The following is a 22,695-nucleotide window of genomic DNA, read 5'->3' as shown; positions in this document are numbered from 1 at the left end:
AAAAAAAAAAAAAAAAAAGTAATACACATGACACAAATTGGAAATAGTATAGTAAAAAGTTTAAAGTTGAAAAAAACCTCTTGGTTCTGTAGCCTCAAATAACTCCTTGTTAAGTTTCTATTTTTATTATTAGGATTATATTATTATTATTATTATTATTATTATTTTACTGTACTGAGAATTGAAACCAGAGGACCTCTACCACTGAGCTACACCTCTAACCCTTTTTAGTTTTTGAGACAGGGTCTCAATGAGTGCCAAGACTGGCCTCAAATTTGCTATATTCCCACCTCAGCATCCCAAGTAGCTGAAATTATATATAGGCATGTGCAGCTACCCTCAGTTTCTTTTATATTTTTATTTTTAAAAATTCTATGCAGGGCTGAGGTTGTGGCTCAGTGGTAGAGCACTGGCCTAGCATGTGTGAGGCACTGGGTTCGATTCTCAGCACCACATATAAATTAATAAATAAAGGACCATCAACAACTAAGAAATATATATAAAAAAAATTCTATGCATATAAAGTAAATGTGTATTTTTAATGTATACATGATAACAAATGAGATGATACTACACATACTACTCTCTTCTTCCTCTATTTTGGACGTCTACTTTTCAGACCACATGGACCTACCTTTACTCTTTAAAGCCTTCATGGCACATTCTCTTATCTAGATGAACTTAATTTAGTTTATCTTTTATTTATTGTACTGTAAACTTTCTAGATTTATGGAGTTTCTGATCTTTTGCCATCTTGATGATTAAAATCAAAAGAATGTTGGATGGTTCTCTAAGAGCTTACAAGTTATTTTAGTAGAAGACCAAAACTTGGATATCACCATTCATTTGAAATTGTTAAAAACCTTCTCATTCTACCTAAAAGGATATTCTATGAAAAATAATAAATTTTAATCTCTATAGTTATGAACCAGATACTTTTTTTTAAAGAATTTTTTTTTTTTTTTTTAGTTTTAGGTGGATACAATAGCTTTATTATATTTTTATGTGGTGCTAAGGATCGAACTCATTGCCTCACGTGTGCTAGGCGAGCGCTCTACCACTTGAGCCACAACCATAGCCCCCAAATACTTTGTTTTGACAATACAGTAAGATAACTTAAATACATTTGAACATGTTCACAAATCAAGATATTTTAAGTACCAAATGATTTATCTGCTTTTAATTGTTAATTTATATTTTTTTCTAATAGAACTCAGAAACCACGATTAACTCGGACTGCTGTACCTTCTTTCTTAACAAAACGGGAGCAATCTGATGTTAAGAAAGTTCCTAAAGGTGTCCCTCTACAATTTGACATAAATAGTGTTGGAAAACAGGTAAAAAGGTTTTCTGTATTTCTTCAGACCTTTCATTAACAGTATCTTAATAACAAAAATGTAGAATAGCAAATTAAAACGGATGTTTTAAGTCCTCCACCCCAACCCTAGGAAACCACTAATCTGCTTTCTGTCTCTGTAGATTGCCCGTTTTGACATTTCATGAATTAAATTATACAATATCTATTATAATTCCATTCATTTTTGTGACTGGCACTTTCATTTACATTACTGCTTTTAAGGTTCATCCATTTTAGTATTTCATTTCTTTTTTATTGTTTGAAATTCATCACATTTATATACCACATCTAATTTATTCATTCATTAGTTGTTTCTATTCTTTGACTATTTTGAATAATGATTCTTTGAACATTTGTGTAAAAGTTTTTATGTGAACATGTGTTCATTTGTCCTTGATAAATGTGGTAGATTGTGTGGTAACTCCATATTTAGCCTTTTGAGGAACTGCTTTTTCCAAAGATGTAGCTGTGCTATTTTGCATTTCCACTAGCATATATGAGGTTTCTAAATTTCTCTACATCCTTGACATATTGTCTTTTGATTGTAGCCATCCTAATGAGTGTGAATTTATATCTGTTCTGACAGTTTTTGTATTAAACTTGCATCTTGTGATCTTACTTTTCTAATGAATCTGTAGATTCCCTAGGATTTTCCACAAAAACAGTCTGTCAGTTTCCAAATTCTTTTGTAATCTTGAAACCATTTATTTTTCTTGCTTTATTATAATGGCTAGGACCTCCAGTACAGTGTTGAAGTAGTAGGACATTGTGTGTTTGCCTGGTTCAGAGCCTGAGGAGAGAACATTAAATGTTTCACCATCGTACTCACTGGTATGTTTCACCATTGAGTATGATGTTGTCAAATTTTTCAAAGATTACCTTTACCAGATTGAGGGAATTTCTGTCTGTTCCTAATTTCTTGAGAACTATTATCATGAATGAATGTTGGAGTTCATATGTTATTTTGATATCCATTAAAAATAAGAATCTGGGCTGGGCATGGTGGTTCATACCTGGAATTCCAGCAACTTGAAAGGCTGAGGAGGGAGGACTGAGAATTCAAAGCCAGCTTCAGCAATTTAGTAATAATCTGTCTCAAAAGAAAAAAATTGGGCTGGGAATATAGCTCAGTTCGTAGAGTGCTTGCCTTGCACGCACAAGACCCTGGGTTCAATCCTCAGCACCACCAAAAAAAGAAAAGAAAAAGATAAAAATTATTTAAAAGGGGTTGGGGATATGGCTCATAAAACTGGGTCAAACTTACTTTATTTTTATTTTATTCTGTTACTTTGGGAACATTTTGTGAATTGTTAAACAGAAACCAGATTTTTATTTGAATTTCTATTGTGAACTTAGAAATTCAAGATAATTTGTTTTTAAATATGTACAAGTTGAAAAACTTTTTTTTTTTTTTACTTTTTAAAATACATTTATTTTGGTCTGGGGTTGTGGTTCAGAGGTAGAGTGCTCGCACTGGGTTTGATCCTCAGCACATAAAAATAAAAGATATTGTGTCTACCTATAACTAAAAAATAAATAATAAAAACAATACATTTATTAATTTATTCGTGCAGTGATGATAGAACTTGGGGCCTTGAGCATGCTAGGCAATCACTCTTATCACTGGGCCACATAACTCTTACTTTTATCAGAGACATCACTAAAATTGGTGGCAGTGTTTCCAGAGCCTAAAAATAATTCAGATAGAAGTATCCTAAGTATACGACTCATAGGCTTTATAATATACATATATGTGTGGTTTATGTAGTGTGTAATGTGGACATTTTGATTGTTTGGAGATAGGGGATCTGAGTCAGATTGCCAGTTTAAACTCTGAAGCTGTTAGTAGACAGCTTAACTACCTTCCTAACCAACCCTCCCTACTTTCACCTATTTTATGTTGTTAGGTTCAAATGAGATCATATATATAAACATTCAGAATGTTAACTATTATTAATATTACTGTTAATCAGTCATAAGGTCACATTATTATTCCAAAGAAAATATAGCTTTCTGTCAAGTAATTTTCTTTTTTTCTTTTCTATAGACAGGGATGACTTTGAATGAACGGTTTGGAATCCTAAAGGAACAAAGAGCCACTTTGACATTCAACAAAGGAGGAAGCCGCTTTGTAACTGTAGGATAGATCACATGTCAAAGGAACTTTTGAGTGATGACTCTGGTTGAAAAGTTGGATTGCTTGAAGAGTTCATCACAGAAATTCAAGAAACTTTACTTCAAAATATTCACAAGGCTAAATAACTCTTTATTTTTGAAGTTTTTTTTAAACATGTATAAAATAATGCCCTGAAAAAATAACAGGGAATATACCTATCTCTTCTTAAAGATTTCACGGTTGGCCCATATGAAACAGTTCTGTTTACTTCTTTGGTTCCTCATGCAGCAGAAGGAAGACAGAAAGATAGAAATTGATTATTTTTATGATAGTGGTATTTAGGATCTCATCACCTTTGCTCATTTTTTTAGATTTCACCGTGGTGAATCTTGGTCTTCAGAAATCTGAGTAGGTCCCTTTGTTACTGTCACTGATCCTTTATTAGTGTGGATGTAAAAAGTGCAGTTGCCTTTTCTCCAATAGATATATTTTTTAAAAATCTTATGAGAATTTCAGTTTTGGCTTTTAAGATGTATGGAAATATTTGGAACTTGGTTCATTTTTCAGTTAGTGTTAGATTAAACCCCCAGAGTTGTAAATCTTTAGTGATGAACTTTTAACAAGAAATGTGGCTCTTGGCATTATTCTCAGTTTAAAATATTGGCATTTCAAGGCTGTAAATGCATATTTACGAAGTTATCTGATAGGGCGTTGGAGAAGATCTGATGTAAAAACCTGACAGTTTTCTGTTTTATTAAATGAAGAAAGCATTTAATGAAAGGAAAGTAGTAAGTTGAAGGACCAGAAACTTAAGTGAAAAACTTCAAAATCCAGGTTATAGGTATACTTTTTGGATTTAGTGAAGTCTTTCTAATGTCCACTAATTCTTGACAGGTAATACTATAAAAGCCTTATAATTTTAAAAATGAATTGAGTCCCTTAGATATTTTGATAGTAAAATTAATAGCCATAAAGTACTACAATTCTTTATAAATTTTAAAGCTTGCTAAATTAAACAGTTTATAGCTCCCGAAACAAAAATATAGTGTAAATGTAACAAAGAAAAAAATGCAGAATTGTAATAGAATTACATTATAACCTTGTATACCTTTCACTTTGATTTCCTGTAAAATACAAAGTTCAAATATATGAGGAAAGTTTTTTCCCTACTTTGGAGGGGTGGAGGGAGTAATTCTATGGTGCCAAGATAGTGCTATGAGTCCCCAGCTAGATGTATACTGTAAATTATAGTAAAATGCCAAAATCCAGCAAAATGCTCCAGCTACAAGTTTAGAAGTTTGGTCGTTTTGAAACTTGACCTTTTGGTTTCCTTTGATGTTCAAACCTCTAAGGAAGTATTAAGTTTCTCTGGCATATATTATTAGTGTTGACTTTTCCTATAAAAGAAAACATTTAGGTTATCACTTCTGCCTACCTTGCATTGTATACTACACATCATTGTCTCATGCTCCTTGGTTTACTTACTGGTTTATGCTAGTCATGGAAAGTTATCAGTAACAGTTTCATGCTTATACCAAAGAATTATATCTGATCCTTACTATCTGGTATTCTGCCAGTACTTCTACTTGATAAGGGATTATTGGAAACCGGTCACAGAATTTGAAAATAAACATAATTCTCCTTAGCTATTCGGTACTTTTCATAGAGGCCAAGGACTCATTGCAAAACATTTTTCAAGTTTAAATACTTACATTGGACCCAAGAACAATACATTTTATACAAGTTTAGAATTGCTGGTATCTTATTTTAAAGCAAAGGAAAAACAACTGGGCATGAGTTTTCTGTTTTTAGAACAGTTTGTGGAAAAACAGTATAAAAGTATTCTCATTTTTCTGTTATTTTAAATATTATTATATAGAGGTATTATTAATTCCATTTTTTGGAAAACCTGAAGAATTGCCCCAAATATTGAAAGTAAGTGCATCAAATAACAAAGTGTCTTTGGTATATTAAACTTGTTCTTCATGCATCTGTAATTTAATTTTCTTTCAAATTTTTCCTAAATTAAAACTCTTCTGAGTGCTAACATGTTGGATATAAACAAAAACATACAATGTTGAAAGAAAATATCCTTCCTTGGAATGTCATTGTAGTCATCCTTGTTCAGTTCTTAAAGTTTGTTTTTGTTTTTGTTTTTATTTTAACAGGATGCAATTTAAAATTTCCTTTGCATCAAGGTGTATGCAAAACATTGATGCAGTGCATCACAAAATGAAGTTTGTATTTAATGAGGAGGTGCTTTACACTGTACTTTTTGGTGTTTTTTGGAAAAGTTACATTTAGATCTATTCTGAAGCTGTTCATTTTTAACAAATAAAATGTAACAGGTTTCACATGATTTATTCTTAGCTATGAAGATTGAGTTGTGGTTTTTAGATTGTGTTATATTATAAACAACTTTGTAGTAATTATTTACATATATAGTTTTTAGGATTTGAAGTGTTAACTACCAGCTCAATTGTGAAGAACTTTTATTTACATTTATAACTTTTAGGAACTGGAAAGTTACCTACCAGCTAAATTGGCAAATCAGTCTAGTCTCTTCCATTGGCTTCCTTTTAACTCCTTTTGACCATTTCATTCATAGCCTCCTATAGGAGGTATCCAGGAGTAATTCAAAGAAGGAAATCAGATTACTTACAATGAACCTTTATCGATCACCCAGTTTTAATTCTTCTTTTTACATCTTAATAAAGTGAGACCCAATATATTCCATTGAATGCAGCAATTGTGTTGAGCCTCAGATCTTATAATTCTCAGTTTATAATAAACTGCTTCTGTGAATTGAATAGCCACCGAAAGTAGAGTGTTATAAGGCTTGTCAGATATCTAAGAATTGGTTATAGCCACATTTTAGCATTTGTAACATGGTAAGTAAACCTCCTATACCAGTATTGACCAGTACTTCATTACTTTGGTGTTTGAGTTAGGGAGACTTATTAGAAAAGGTCAGTGTTCTTTCTAATCAGACATTATGTATTTTTTTAAACATGCATAAACTTCACAATTTTAATTGGAAGCAAATCATAAAACACTTCTATGTTTTTGTTAGATAAGCTTATTGTAAGTTACAGACAATAGCTTTGTAATTCACTTAGTATATGCAATTTCAGGCTAATTTTTGCTTATTTTCTTCTTCTTTTTTTCTACAAAGTGGTAATAAGGAAACTAGCTCACTTGGCACTATAGAGAATGAATTCCATACATTCCAAATGCAGGCAACGATATCTTTTCTTTCCTGATGAAAAATTTTAACTTTTACCAGAATTCTATGACTTTTTTTTTTTTTTTTTTGGTCACTATTAACAAAAAACAAAAAACAACCAAGCATATGATTTAAACTTACCTTTAAAGAGTTATTTTGGACATAGGAGTTAGTCTTTGTCGTTATTTTTTGGGGGCGGGGGGGGGGTTGACAGGTACTAGGGATTGAACCTAGGAGTGCTTAACCACTGAGTTATATCCCCAGCTCTTTTTAAATTTTATTTTGAGACAGAATCTTCCTAAGTTGCTGAGGGACTGACTAAATTTCTGAGGCTGGCCTCAAACTTGCCATCCTCCTGCCTCAGCCTCCCAAGTGATGGGTATTAAAGTGGTGCACCACTATGCCCCGTTAATCTTTTTGCAAATGACACTTCAATATGAACTCCAAGCATTTGACAAGAATTTTACTATTGTAAACCATTTGTGGGGATTTAAAGATTATTTGCTTGGAAATTACATATTTCTAATATTTCCTCTCACCCATGTCAGTTTACTACCTGAAAAGCTTGGTAAAACAAGCAAGGTATGTCATTTTTTTGGGGGGGGGGTACTGGGGATTGACTCGGGTGCTTAACCACTGAGTCACATCTTCAGTCCTCTTTAATTTTTTTATTTTGACACAGGGTCTTGCTAAGCTACTCTTAGGACCTCACTAAATTGCTGAAGCTTGCTTAGAATTTGTAATCCTGCCTCAACGTCCTCATTCACTGGGATTACAGGTGTATGCCATTGCACCCAGCTATATTATCTGAATTTTCTTGTATATAGTTTTAAAAAATCAATTATTAGTGCTTCTTATTTGTTACATTAAAAAAGAATGAGACCAAGATTTTAATCCCAGTGTTTCTATGTCTTAAACCATAATATATTTCTAATGAATAGTAGACAGGAAAAGACTTTTATTTCTGCTTGATGTAGTAAGGTGCAGAGCTGAAAAGAGCAAATGAGATTTGGGTAAAACCTTTGCTCCTGTTACTGAATGAGTTAACTTTTAGCCTGTAAAACAGGCTGAAATGAATGAAGCAGGGAAGTTCACTGTTAAGACTGAATAACACACACTGCCTATTTTTTCAGCTTTTCCCCTAGAGCAATAGTTGAATAAGCTGTAGATCCCTGTAGCCCTTTTGTTCACAGCCTTTTTGTAACCATCTTAATCACTTTTCATCACCAGATTCTGGTGAGCTCCCTACAAAGATTCCCATTACTTTTGTTTTTTTTTTTTCTTTCTTTTTTTTTTTTTTAAGAGCTTAATGGTTATTATATGTAGTAGTTGGATTCATTCTGACTAACTCATACATGCAGGGAAATCTATTTCAGTTCATGATTCCCTTCCCCTCTTTTCTTTCCCCTTTCCCCTCTAAAGAATCCATTTCTGATATTCTCGTAGAATGCTATCACCTTTTTGGAGAAAATTAAGGGAATAGAGAGAATTCCCTTATATTTTAAATTTTCTTGAGGTACCAGTTGAAACCTCAAGTCCTTAAACATCTCAAAAATTACTCCTTGATCTATTTTTCCTGGCATTCTTTTTTTGTTTTGTTTTAAACCTAGAACTGTTTTCACAAATAGTATATGTAGCATCTTCATTTTCCCCCATATCCACAGTCCTTTTTTTCCCCTTGTGGTACTGGGGATGGAACCCAGGGGTGATCTACCATCTTGCTACAGTACCCACCTTTTTTATTTACTTATGTTTTGGCAACGTTTCACTAAGTTTTGAAGCTAACCTCCAACTTGGGATCTCCCTGCTTTGCTTCCAGAGTCACTTGAGATTATAGGTGTGCGCCATTGTGGAAGCCCACAGATCTTTCTTTTGGTCTTCAAATATCTATAGACTTAGGTAATCTTAGACTTGGGGGGCTGAGGCAAGGAGGATCTCAAGCTCAAGACTAGCCTCAGTAACTTAGGGGCTAAGCAATTTGGCGAGACCCTGTCTAAAGGGATGGGGATGTGGCTTAGTGGTAAGGTGCCCCTGGGTTCAAGCCTCAGTATCAAGAAAAAGACAAAGTTTTTCTCTCCTCCCAAACTTTTCTCCTGTGTGAGTACATAACCTATTTTCTGTCTCTGCTGTTTTCCATTTATCCTTTCTATTTAATTCCTATTAACATCAGCTCTGAGGTATGAGATACAGCGTAGCGTTTAATATATTAAGGACCTTAAATCTAGTCTAATAAAACTCAATCTATAAATTTGGTCAGTTAAGGATTAGCATAGTATGTTGCAAATATAAAGGGATATGTGTGTATGAGGCCATATTAGTAAGAACTTGTCAGAATGTGTAAATGTGGAAGGTAATGATGGTACATTTTGGAAAGAAACATCTGGCAACTGATCTATAACATTGTAGCGTTAATATGGAATCTATGAGTAAACAGTCATTATGGTTGAAGTCTCAATTATAAAATGAAGTTCTGCTCAAAAAATAACAATTTTAGGAAAACTAGTATAATGGAAACCAAAACATTCATTAATTTTACATATTAAGTATGTTATATTGCCATTGAATTGACCCACACTCATAACAGACATCAGTAATTTATTATGAAATTTGCTGAAGACCACTAGCATGTAGTATTAAGAGTTCATAGAAACATTCTTTGAGCAAAGTTGTTACTAATCAACTTTGGCACTGAGTTGCCAAAATTCCTAAATGCAAATAGGAATTTAGGAATTCAGGGAAGTGTTAATCAAGGTTTTTTTTTTTTTTTTTTAAGAGTTGGGCCTTGAATAATGGATGAGATATCTCCAACCTTGTTTTCTTTTGCTCTCTGACATGAACTTTCCCATCTGTGACCTCAATGTTCTCTATATATACCATCACAAATCATAGCCAGATGTGTTTATGCTGATCTTTCAATATGGAATATTGCTCTCAGCTTCTAGCCTATTCTACTTAATAATTCTTCAGGACTAATTGAAAATTTTATTCATAACGCGGATTCCTTTTCTCTGAACTCCGATAGATGATCCCTTCCTACCCCACTTCATCCTCCCTCTTTATTGTTCTTATGCACTATATGTTCTTATGCACTATATGTCTATATGTTCTTATGCACTTATGTCTGGATTTCACAATAAGATTAGATTATAATCACTCAGGAAAATGACTGAATCTGACAGGCTCTTGTATTTTTCAGTGAAAACACTGAAAAACATGCTAGACCCTGATTGCAATATTAGCGAGGTCTAATTGGTCTAAAATGAAGGGATATGTTCCACTTTTACATTACTTGAATGGTTTCAAATTTTGAGCGTTTGGTTCTACCTTTAATTCCCACGTTTAGATTATAGTCAGAGCATTTCTCTTCTCAGTTATGTTTCCAAACAGACATGCATTTTAGACTTTAGTATTATTCATCTTGCTCTTACAACCATAAAATCTTGTTTAAAGGACAATTACGATTGTGTGTCCTCATAAGAGTTCTTTTATAAAAGGGAGGATATTTATATAACCCTTTCAACAAGAGTGATGGAATTTAGAGCCAAATTAGCACATAATTTTTTCCCTCAATCACTAATAGTAAACCCGCAAATCTCTAATTGGATCATCTGGTAGTACAATGACAAGTTGAGAAACGTTTTAGATTATATACAGAGTTCACTCACACTCCCCAAGTTTCTGGCAGCAACAGTGCTAAGAAAGAATCTTTAATCCTAATCCTCTACTCCTGAGGGAGGCAGGCAAGGAAGTTTTGGTGAGGAGCGTTAAAGATTTTTGTAGAGATGTATTAGATATATACTGTGAGCCATGTAGGGGGCTACTGAAGGTTTGCGGGTTCTGTTTTGATTGCCCTTGAAAAACCTCCATATGGGCGGGGGCAGGAGCCCGGCCCAGCGAAGGGGCATCAAAGCTCTGCCTATCAAGGGAATTGTCCCGGGTCTGGGAGCCCCTGTCCCCGCCCACCCATCAGTTCTGTTTGCGCATGCGCAGAGGCGGCGGCCGGAGAGTTGTCTGCTGGGAAATGGCGGCCGCGGGCTTGGTCGCTGTTGCAGCGGCTGCTGAGTACTCTGGCCCAGTGGCATCGGGTGGTAACCTTTCCGGCGTTAACTGCGGCCCTAGCCTCGGGGCGGGCTCCGGTCCTGGCCCAGGCTCGTGGAGCCGCTCCCTCGATCGAGCCCTGGAGGAAGCGGCAGTAACCGGGGTGCTGAGCCTGAGCGGCCGGAAACTGAGGGAGTTTCCCCGGGGAGCGGCCAACCACGACCTGACGGACACCACCCGGGCGGGTGAGCGGGGCTGCGGCATCTCTGACTGCTTGAGATCCGGGCGCCGGGGGAGCCCTCCCACTCAGGCGGGGTTCGGGGTAGTTAAAGCAGCTGGTCCCACAGGCTTGTGGTAGGGACCCAGGTAACGGGGGAAAGACGTCTGCCCCAGTCCACCCAGCCCTCCGGGCCTGCGGGCCGGACGTCTCGGCGCGAGGCGGCGCGCGGCAGCATCTCTCAGGGAAGGGGATGACTTTTTAGTCTCTCCTAGAAAATAAATCAGCTGCCACTGCTGAGGTAGAACTTTGCCCGCCGGTTTCTGCAGGCCCTTTCGGATTTGGGGTGCCACATTGACTTCGCTGAGACTTGGGAGTGCAGCACCCTCTTAGATTATAGTAGCAGGAGTGTCGTCTCTGGTCGCTGTATTGTCCGCTAAGGAACGATCTCTGCCCTGGTGTTTTTTGAAAGTGTTGTTTGGGGTGGGTGTATGTGCGCGTGTTCAATGTGAACTCAAAAGCCGCAACTTCTTTCTCCGCCTCGGTCTGGTTGACTCGCCAAAATTACTTGTAAAAATAACTAGAGCCCACCCTTCAGAATCCTATTACTTTCCAACCCCACTCTTAATGTCTTCCAGAAAAAAAGGGGGAAAATGAAGGGAAGAAAATTACTTAGAAAAGATAGATTGCCTATATTTGTTATTACCTTTTACTTGAAGTATTACTTTGCTTTCTACATATTTTTGAACACAGAAAAGAAAATAGGAAATTAGGTCTTTTTGGTTTTCTTAGTGGTAGGAAACAATGTCTGACTGAATGTTGACTGAAGTACTCAACATACTGTAATATGTTTCTCTTGTGTTTAAAATATAGCTTCCTCAAGGAGTAGATTAAAAGTTGAGTCTATTCATGCTTTACACAAAGGAAAACAATCGCTTACACATGATGTAGTAAAATATCTTATTTTTATGTAGTGCTTTTGCAGTGAGGGAATGTGCAGTATTTTGTCTCTTATTCATTCCTTTTTATTTATTTTGTAATCTTGCAGTTAACACCTTTCCTATCTTTGTGCACTCATTAAAGACTGTTAAGTGTTACATGTGATTCACTCATGTTGGAAAAACAAACAGAACTGTTAAACTACTTCAAGAAATTAATTCTTCCAAAGAAACTTTTCCCGTAGTGTAAAGTGGAAGAAATTAAATGCCTGCTTATCTACTCTCTTTTTGGAACAGTTGTACTGAATTTGTGTTTTTTAAGTGAATGATATTAAAATTAAACTTTCTTGCTAAGGTCAATGTGAGCAGTTACTTGTCTTTTGTATGTGTTCTGCCAGACAGAATCTAAATTGTCATTCAGACCACAAATTTTTTGGTTCTGTTGAGGACCTGACTATGTGACACAGTGATTTCATGTTGTTGTGAGTCATTTTAGTATTACATTAAACCTGAATCTAAAGAACAAGTTGATTATAGGAGTATATCTAGATCATTATCTTACCTACTTTTAAATCATTTTAGGAGCAATATGTTGAGCTTGTAAGAAATATTTTATTAACAAAAGACTGAAGGGTGTTTGTGAAGATTAATATGTAATCCCAAGGAAGTTTTATGTTACTATGGTATGATTTTTTTTTTTTAACTGTTCTGGGCATTGAACCCAGGGCCTTACACATGCTAGGCAAGCACTCTACCACTACATATTCCCAACCCTTTTTAGTTTATTTTGAGACAGAGTCTTGCTGGTCTGAAAGTTGTCAATCCTGTATTAGTCTCCTACGGAGCTGGGATTACAGGCATGTGCTATAATTGCTGCATTGTGCTCTGAATTTTTATACATGTTATTATCCACACTTTTATACCATAGTTTCTATATAAACCAGTATTTTTGGTTGATACTTTATCTGGTCAAAAGTGTTGAAAAGAAGATTACAAAGTATATTATAGACTTACTTCTAACATCTTTGGCAGACCTTGGTAATTTGAACAAAAAGCTTCTAACAGATAATTTAAAGCTGATAACATCATTTTTTTGGGTTGTTCACTATTTACCCTTCACTGTTAGGTATTTTAGAACACATTGCTTTCAACAGCCCATGAATTAAGTATTATTATTCCTACTTTACATGTGAGAAATTAACTCAAAGTCATATAGCTAGTATTAATGGTAGAATTTCAACCCAGAAACATCTAGTTTCTCTATTATGTGAAGCAGCCTTTCCATGTGCAAATAGGTATACTTTTCCTGTTTTTACAGATAATGAAACCAAAGTTTAGAAATGTTAAATAATTTGCTTAAAGACCTGTAGCTAAAGGGCAGCAGGGGAGAGAATATTAGTCAGGATTGGAGCCTTGTTTGAGGTAACTCCCAAATCTAGTCTTGCTTTTTTGCATGTACTTGATGAATTCAGATTTATACTAGCTAAAATATTTTGCTTAGACACTGCAGGAAATTTAAAGCTAAGTAAAATTACATCAAAATTGCTTCATAGACTGTTCTTTTGTAGTGTATAGAGTATTCATGGTAGAGCTGCTGTCTTTCAAGAGTTCATATCCTAGGAAACAGAACATATTACTTAATCTGTTTGTAATTGGACCTGAATATAACTTATTAGGAACATTTTCTTAAAGTTTCTCCACCTGTTTGTTTTTTTTTTTTTTTTTAAATAGATCTTTAGGAAAAGAGAAATGTATATGGGAATAGGTGACTGCATCCAGTGAACAAGGATCAAGGATCAATCTTAGAGGAAATTGCATAAAACTTCTTGGAGCAGAAAAGATATAACTTGGGTTTGGGTAGGTTGAAATGAGAAGGAAAGCCATTCCAGATCCAGTGGACAGCATGCAAAAAGTTTTAGGGTATAGGAGTCATCAGTTAGTTTTGCCAATCCACTGTTCATTCCCCTTTCATCTGATAGCAATAACTCAGTTTTCCTAGGGAACCACCCCTCTCAGTTACATGAATCTCATCCTGGCACAGGATATTCACATGACTCAGTTCTAACTGTTGGCCAATCAGTATAGTCCATTGCTCTAGCTACAGTGATTGTTCAGAGATGAGCACATTTTTCTATCAGTACACATGAATGTTAATTCTGATTTTTTTTTCTGAACTATTGAGAAAGAGGCATGCTTTGAGCCCTAGAAAATAGAATACGAGCTTGCCAGTAAAAGGAAGGCAAAGCCAAAAGATGAAAAGAAACACCATGTTCTAAGAGACAGTGTTTGAACAGTGGGATCAATAGCCATGCCTGAAGTTAGTGCTATACTTGGATTTTCAAATTATGTGAGCTAATAAATTCCATTTTCTGCTTAATTTCAGTAGAATGTTTTGATACAAAATAAACCAACAGCGAGACTGCTCGATGTTGTGGTGAGGCCATTTTGGTCAGAAGAAATTATTGGATCAGAGAATAAAAGAGCACCCTTTCACATATCTAGGAAGCTAGATTGATGATAGATTTAGACACAGGTCAACATTTATTCATTTATTTGTTCATATTTGGTGATTAAGGGACTTTGACAGTTGTAGGTATACAGAAAGGACCAAGAACTTAAGTAATCTTGAAAAGAAATAGGTAGGTGTAAAGATTATTTGAATTAACTACTAGCAGAACTTCTATGTATTAGGTATTGTGCTAAGTAATTGGGGGGGGGGCAAAAATAAGAAGAGGCCTCATGGGTATTTAACAATCTAATAAGTTGGTTGGCTCCAGAAATAATTGAAATCTACAAGGGAATGAAAATAGTTCATTATGGACAATGAAAAAATGTACAAATGCTGATTGAGTTTACTTAAAAAATATCTGAACCATTAAATCTGGTAATGCTGTTGCTAATTGAAGCTAAAACTGAGCTTTGTGTTGGTCAGCTTTCTTGTTCTGTGACAAAATATTTGAGATAATATTCTTAAAAGATAAAAAGGTTGGGCTGGGCATGTAGCTCAGTCATAGAGTATTTGCCTAGCATATATGAGGCTCTGGGTTCAATCCATGGCACCACACATAAACAAACAAGCAAACAAATAAAAATAAATAAATAAAGAGGAAAGGTTTAATTTGGCTCTGAATTTCAGAGGTTTTTGACTATGGTCCCTTGATCTGTTGCTTTGGGCCTATGGTGGCATAGTGCATCCTGACAGGAGCATGTGGCAGAGGAGTTTATCCCATGGTTTATCACAGATGTTTATCACATGGTGGCCAGAAAGCAGAGAAACAAGAAGGGGCTGAAGTCCCAATTTCTCTTTAAGGGCACCTTCAATAACTTTCTTCTACCAATTCCCACCTCCTAAAGGTTCCACCATCTCTTGGTAACACCCGGAGTGGGGACCAATCCTTCCATGCAGGAGACATTTCAAATCCAAACTATAACAAGCTCTTAATATATTTCAGATATTGTGTTAAGATGTAAGTATTTCTCATGAAGTTATAGCAACCATATGAGTTGTAAGTACTGTTTTTCATCCCTAAAAAAGTTGAGACTCAGGAGATTAAGTAATTTAATCAAGATCTCATAGCTAATAAGTGATAGAAAGAGGATTCTAATACAGATACTTGTGGTTTTGAACACAAGTCACACTGTCAAAGAAGTTTGAATCATAGAATTTCTTTGATTTGTGTGATACCTTTAAAGGGTTGATAACACCTCTAGTTAATCATGTGCAGCAAATAGAAATGTAAATCTGAAGTTTTGGAGTATAGTAGGGCTACATCAATAAATTCAAGAATCACAGAATTTTTAAGATTCTTGAAGGAAAAGTGAAAAGAATAGAAAAGCCAATTGCCAGCATTTATAAGGCTAATTTTTTAACCTGATGAAAAAAACAGAAATGAGATTCCATAACCAGACTTGTTCTAGACTTATAGAATCATAAAGCCTAAAAACCATCTAAGTTATTTTATGTAAAAGAAGCATTCTCAAATGATGTGCTTAGGTTTTGTAGTGAGGTGGTATACTGTTTCACAGAAGGCAAGCAGGAGTCATAATTGAAGCTGTAAGAAACCTCTTTTGAGTGGAAGATAGAAAACAAGAAACCAAGCACTCAGCATTGGGAGAAAGTATATGGTTGAGCATAGGATGGGGTTGGGGAGAGAGACCTAAGTAAGATTACACACACACTAAAGAAAACAAATTAAGATGTAGGGGGTATGCCAAAGTAATGCAGTATTATTAAAAGTCATAAAGATTGAGACTTTATGAAATAAATACTTGTTTCTTAGGTAAGAAGATGATGATATTAAAATACCATTTAATTTTTCAAGGATGCAATCTGTAACTCGCAAATTTATGGTTTTGTAATTCCTGGAAATATGCACTGGAGTGCCAGGTCTTAAGTGGAAATATGGGTTCTTCTTGGATCCTCATTGTTGTCTACTTTGTATCAGTCACGATACATATACTATAAATTATTCTAGGACTGTGTTTTCCAGTGTGATATTCACTAGCTATATGTGCTATTAATAAAAATTTTTGGCTTCAGGTGCAGTGGCATACATCTGTTGTCCTAGCTATTTGAAGGGCTGAGTCAGGAGGATGACCACTTGAGCCCAGGAGTTTGAAGCCATTATGAGCAATATAGTGGGATCACTTCTAAAAAAAATTTTATTTAAAATTAAAAGGTTGGGGACTGAGGGTGTAGTAGCAGATATTGAGACATAATGTCTTGAATAGAAATGAAATTTGCTTCTGTATTATTTATTTTATAAATCATACTTCTTTGGGCATTTAGGCTATTTCTTATTTTGCATTTTTATAAAATAACACTTTGAGTATCCTTTTATATAACTCTTTTCTTATATCTCTTATTATTGCCAATGAGTAAATTCCCAGAATTGGAATTGTTTGAACAAATAATAGGCAATTTTAAAAACTTATGCAAACTTAACTTACAAGCAGAGGTCAAAAGCAATTCCTCATCGAAAGTGTTACATATTAAAGCCTGGCTATGTTTACAGGCTACCCACAAACACTTGTTTTTGAACATGATAGTCAGCCTAACTCCTATTTCATACCTCTTTATATTTGACAGCCATGATCTCCTGCATGTCTCTTTATAAAGAGAGAGGAGCTGGGCTTTGTGGCGGACATCTGTAATACCAGCAGCTCTGGAGGCTGAAGCAGGAGGATCGTGAGTTCAAAGCCAGCCTTAGTAATGGCTTGGCACTAAGCAACTCAGTGAAACCCTGTCACTAAACAAAATACAAAATAAGGATTGGGGCTGTATGTAGAGTGCTTGCCTTGCTGTTGTGAGGCACTGGGTTTGATCCTCAGCACCATCTAAAACTAAAAAAATATTAAAAAAAAAAAATAGGGCTGGGGATGTGGCCTAGTGGTTGAGTGCACCTGAGTTCAGTCTCTGGTAACCATCACCCCCCCCAAATTAAAGAAAGAGGGAGTGTGGTGGAGAGGGGAGAAAATGATAAAAAACTTTATTGAAGTACCCCTGCCATAGAGATCTGGGCTACAGTGATTGAAGTTGCTATGTAAGAAACTTGCAATTTAGAGGCTTGGGTTTTGTTTTGTTTTAAGAACTTCATTCCAAATTTTTATGCTTGTTTTAATATAAATCTATGGTTTTAAACTAACCATTAGATCGCTTCTCGGCCTTTTGGCTAAGATCAAGTGTAAACTAACCATTAGGGATGACCAAAAGAAGTAATTTGCTATAGTGATTATTCTTTTTGTTTTTCCATAATCTACTTTCCATTGCATACCTCAGTTTCAGAAGTACTGTTCTAACCAAGCCTTTATGGAAATGTGCATTCAGAAGCCAAATATGGGATACTAAGAATACATTTCAGAACGTGTAACATTTATAATTTTTATGACTCATTTTACAACTGTGTCTACCATTTACATTTAAAATGAAGGATCTATATCTCTCTCTATGTATCTATATTCTCATCCCCATGCTTTCTTTCTCTTCTGCCTCAGAAACAAGTACAAGTCTGGTATTGAAACAATGGGAAAGAGACTTAAGAGGTAAAAGACTTGTGTTACTTAAGTTTCATGCACACACATATGTGTGCTTTATAAAAAAAAGACAAGGTCACAGGGAGGGCAGGGAGATCATGGCTATTGAATATAAAACTGAAATAAGATTGAAATTTAAATTTTGGGGAAATCCAGACTTCGTTGTACTTTAATTATTTTTTAAATAGGAAGTATAAATAGTAGGATGGATGCCTTTAGGAAAGGTGAGAAAGATGAGTTATAGGGACCACAGAATCCATGTTGAGACTAAGAAGAATGGCAACAGCATTGGAGCCAAGAATTTCTTAAGTTCCAATAATTTTTACAGTGCCTGTCTTAGGGAGCTGATGGTTAATGCTATCTCATAACATCAAATACTTTAAAGTAGTATAGTAGCATATAAATTTATTATTTTCAGTTCATTTATGAGTTATTCCAGTCATACTTGGAAAAAAAATGTTTGGTAAATGTAGTCATTCACACAAAGGAATATTATTTTGAAATCCTGATGAAGCCAGGGGTATCAAATATAATGCTGCTAATTTTAGAATCATAAACTAGTCCTAAAAATTTAAGGTATTTCCTTACTCATTTTTAACTTTCTTCTTTGCTATTCTAAATTTCCAGATTTTTGTTTTCTGAAGAGTCTTAAACCAAGGATTTAAATTGGTTTATTTAAACTTTTTTTCTTACAAAAATTTGATTATAGGTTTTTCCATTAAAAACAGGTGTTTTTGTTGTTGTTGTTGGTGGTGGTGGTGGTGGTTTTTCTTCTCCTGGATACTAGGGATCGAACCCACAGGCACTTTACCATGGAGCAGCATTCTCAGGCCTTTGTATTTTTTGTTTTGAAACAAAGTCTCACTACATTGCACAGGCTGGCCTCAATTGTGTGGTCCTTCTGTCTCAGATTCTCAAATCCCTGAGATTACGGTGTACACCATGATGCCAGGCTAAAAGAGGTTTTAGAAAATGATTTGTACATCATAGACAGTGAAAATAAGTTACAATGTAAGAGAGGACTTATTTCCAATAAATACAACAAATAAATATGCAGAGCATATGTAGAATTTATTCAGACAAGGAAAAGATAACCAAATAGAAAATTGAGGAAACACTTGAAATGGTAGAACTAAAGAGAATTCCAAAGTGCTCAACCACTAGTAATTAAAGGAATGGAAAATAAATCCACACTGAGGTGCTATTTTAAAAGCTGATAATACAAGTACTAGAAAGAATGTAAAACAGTGGGGACACCTATACAATGCTGATGGGAGTATGAACTGGTAAATTGATTTTGAAAATAATTAGGCACTATTTAGAACAGTTTTTAAAAAGCATATATTCTATGGCCCAGAAATTCTACTCTGACATATATACCCCAAAGAAATTTGTGTGTGTGTGTATGTGTGTGTGTGTGTGTGTGTGTGTATATATATATATATATATATATATGTATATATATGCCAGGATATGTGTATAAGAACATTTAGAGCATTTCTTATATTTGACAAAATGAAAACAATTCAGGTGATTCATCAAAAAAGTAGATAAATTAATTGTGGTATACCTATTTATATGATTTCACAGCAGTGAAAATGAGTGAGTTACAGCTGCATACGATTACATGGATGAATCATAGAAACAATGTTGAGCAAATGAAGTATGACACAATATATGTTTTCATATATATGAATACAAATATATTCAAATGAAGTTCAAAAACAGGAAAAAACACAAATTCTAAAATAAAGAAAAGCAAGGAGTGATTACCTTAAAAATAAGTGGTTACTTCATGGGAGAAGGGGAGAGTTATAATTAGGAAAGAGTTCTGTTGATTAGGGGTCAGGATATATTTCTGAATCACTAGAATTGTTTTATGCCTTAAGCAATGTGGTGATTACATGGTTGTTCATCTTATATTTTTTGTAAAATTAAATTGTGCATTTATGATTTACTCAGTTTTCTTCATTTATGTTCTGCTTGTTTAGGCTAACTTCTACTTTTCTTTCTTTCTTTCTTTTTTTTTTTTTTTTTGGTACTGGGTATTGAATCTAGGGGCACTTAACCACTGAGCCACATCCGTAGCCCTTTTTATATTTTATTTAGAGACGGGATCTCAGTTGCTTAGAGCCTTGCTAAGTTTCTGAGGCTGGCTTTGAATTCACGATCCTCCTGCCTCAGCCTTCCAATCTGCTGGGATTACAGGCATGTGCACTGAGCCCAGCTAACTTCTACATTCTTAACTTATATATTTCTCATAGCAACTCTTCTTTTTGACTTTTTTCCTTCTCCCTCATCTTGCTACCATCCGTTCTTCCTCAGTTAGGCACTTCTTTTCTTGCTTCATTAATTCCCTGTGCTTACTTCTCTATTGTCATGAACAATATTGTCTTTTGTGGTATTTCCTTGTAGGAAATATATTAGCCTTCTATTGCTGTATTTTAAAAAATTACCAAAAATTTAGCAGGTGTGGTGGCACACATCTGTAATCTCAAGAAGGTTGAGGCAGGAGGCTTGTAGTTTTGAGGCCAGTCTGGGCAACTAAATATTTTTAAAAGAGGCAAAAGATTGGTAGCGCACTTATCTGGTATGCCCAAGGCCCTCAGTTCAATCCTAAGTACTAAAAAAAGAGTTACTGAAAATTTAGCAGCTTAAGACAACACCCACTTTTCAGTTGTATAGGTTAGAAGTCTAGACTCAGCTAAATTAATCAGTCTGACAAGGCCAAAATCAATGTTGGCAGGTTGGGCTTTTATTTGTGGAGGTTTGAAGTAAGAGTTTGCTTTCAAGCTCATTCAAGTTTTGGCATAATTCACATCCTTGTGGTTATGACTGAGGTTCCAATTTCCTTGCTAATTGTAGCTTCATGCCACTTTAAGGTTCTGGAGGACATTTGCATTCCATACTACATGACCCTCTCTATATTCAAGTTAGCCGTGATATGTCAATTCCTTCTCATGCTTTCAGTATCTTTGACTTCCTCTTCTGCTACTGTCCAGGGGCTTGTGATGAATTTGGGGTTATCCATATTCATTCTCTCATTCTCTCTCATTCTTTCTCTCTTTTTCTATCTTTTGGTAATGAAGATTGAGCCCAGGGCCTCATATTTGCTAGGCAAGCACTTTACCTCTAAGTTATATCCTCATCCCAGAGTATCTCTCTTTTGGTTAAATCCAAGGTCAGCTGATTAATAAACTTAATTTCAATTGCAAAATACGCAAAAATACCTTCCCACAAAGAAGATAATTGGAGAATGATATGCCATGTTTAAATTCACAGATCAGGTGTTAGGATGGTGTCTTACTCCATTTCATACTGCTATAACAGAATACCACAATCTGGGTTAATTATAATTGACAGAAATTGATTCATGGTTCAGGAAGACAGCGACTAAGAGGGTTGCTTCTGACAAGATTCTTCTTCCTACATCATAGCATGCACCTCTTAAAGGTCTCATCTCATAATGCTGTTACAGTGATACCTAAATTTCAACATGAGTTTGGATGGAGACAAATATTCAAACCATAGCAGATGAGAAATTCACAGAGGGATGGAATTTTAGGATTCCGCCTAACAGGTTCTGCCTTATCTCTTTATTGTACAGTACCTACTGCCTTTTGGTGTTTGTTTTAATTGAGAGATAAAAATTACATATATGTGTGTGTGTATGTGTGTATATATATATATTTGTGTTGTACAAAATTATGTCTTTATATGTATACATTGTGGAATGGCTAAATCAGGTTAGTTATATGGCACTTAATATAATGTCCTCCAAGTTCATCCATGTTGTAAATACAGGATTTCTTTCTTTCCTTCCTTCCTCCCTCCCTCCCTCCCTAAAGAGAAAGAGCGGGTTGGGGCTGTAGCTTAGTGGCAGAGCGCTTGCCTAGCATGTGTGAGGCACTGGGTTTTATTAGCACCACATAATTTTTTTTTTTTTAAAGAGAGAGTTTGTGTGTATGTATGTCTGAATGAATATATCACATTTTCTTTATCCATTCATCATTGAGGGATGCTTAGGTTGATTCCATATCTTGGCTATTGTGAATATTGCAGTGAACATGGAAATGCTGCTATCTCTTCCATTTTTTTTCTGTCTTTGGGGTATATACCCAATAGTGGAATTGTTGGATGATATGGGTAGTTCTGTTTTTTAAATAATGAGGAACCTCTATATTGTTTCCGTAATGGCTATATTAATTTACATTCCACCAATAGTGTACAAGGGTTACATCTTCTCCACATCTTACCAACATATGTTAGCTTTTGTCTTTTTGATAATAGCCATTTTAACAGGTGTATAGTTTGTAAATATTCTCTCCCATTCTCTAGGTCATTGATTGTTTTCTTTGCTATGTAGAAGCTTTTTAGTTTGGTATAATCATTTTTATTGCCTTTGTTTTGGGGGTCTTCCACAAAAAAATCATTCCCAGACCAATGTTTCCCCTGTTTCCGTTTAGTAGTTTTACAGTTTCAGGTCTTACATTTAAGTTTTTAAGCCATTTTGAGTTGGTTTTTGTATATGGTTTAAGATAAGGATCTAATTTCATTGTCCTGCTTACAATTTTCTTAAGACCATTTGTTAAAGATAGTGTCTTTCCTCCAGTACATTCTGGGAAGCTTTCTCAAAAATCAATTGACCAAAAAATATGTGGATTTATGAGCTTTTTATTCTGTTCTTTTGATCTATGTGTCTGTTTTTATGCTACTGCCATAATGTTTTGATTTATTATAGCTTCATAGTATATGATGTCTTTCTCTACA

The 22,695-nt window shown here is 35.1% G+C and overlaps 2 protein-coding genes across 16 annotated transcripts in view; both read left to right on the top strand.

The window, feature by feature from the left end:
- The window catches only part of Fyttd1 (forty-two-three domain containing 1), a 39,166-nt gene extending 33,334 nt beyond the window's left edge, over window positions 1–5,832 (top strand). For both annotated transcript variants that reach the window (XM_015486799.2, XM_015486798.2), the window contains exons 8-9: window positions 1,211–1,337; window positions 3,405–5,832. In XM_015486799.2, the coding sequence (XP_015342285.1) occupies window positions 1,211–1,337; window positions 3,405–3,503 (226 nt within the window). In that variant the 3' untranslated portion in view covers window positions 3,504–5,832. The remainder of the gene's footprint in view (window positions 1–1,210; window positions 1,338–3,404) is intronic.
- A 4,826-nt stretch (window positions 5,833–10,658) lies between these two features.
- Lrch3 (leucine rich repeats and calponin homology domain containing 3) overlaps window positions 10,659–22,695 on the top strand; it is a 120,819-nt gene continuing 108,782 nt past the window's right edge. For 5 of the 14 annotated variants that reach the window (XM_048794236.1, XM_048794235.1, XM_048794231.1 and 2 more), the window contains exon 1: window positions 10,660–10,982. In XM_048794236.1, coding sequence (XP_048650193.1) covers window positions 10,682–10,982 — 301 coding nt within the window. In that variant the 5' untranslated portion in view covers window positions 10,660–10,681. Of the gene's footprint in view, window positions 10,983–22,695 lie in introns of all 14 variants that reach the window. The other 9 variants (XM_048794232.1, XM_048794229.1, XM_048794226.1 and 6 more) reach the window with 3 other exon arrangements.

The sequence above is a fragment of the Marmota marmota genome, unplaced genomic scaffold, assembly GCF_001458135.2.
Source record: "Marmota marmota marmota unplaced genomic scaffold, marMar, whole genome shotgun sequence".
In the NCBI taxonomy this organism is placed as follows: domain Eukaryota; kingdom Metazoa; phylum Chordata; class Mammalia; order Rodentia; family Sciuridae; genus Marmota; species Marmota marmota.
This window is presented reverse-complemented; position numbering and strand designations above follow the sequence as displayed.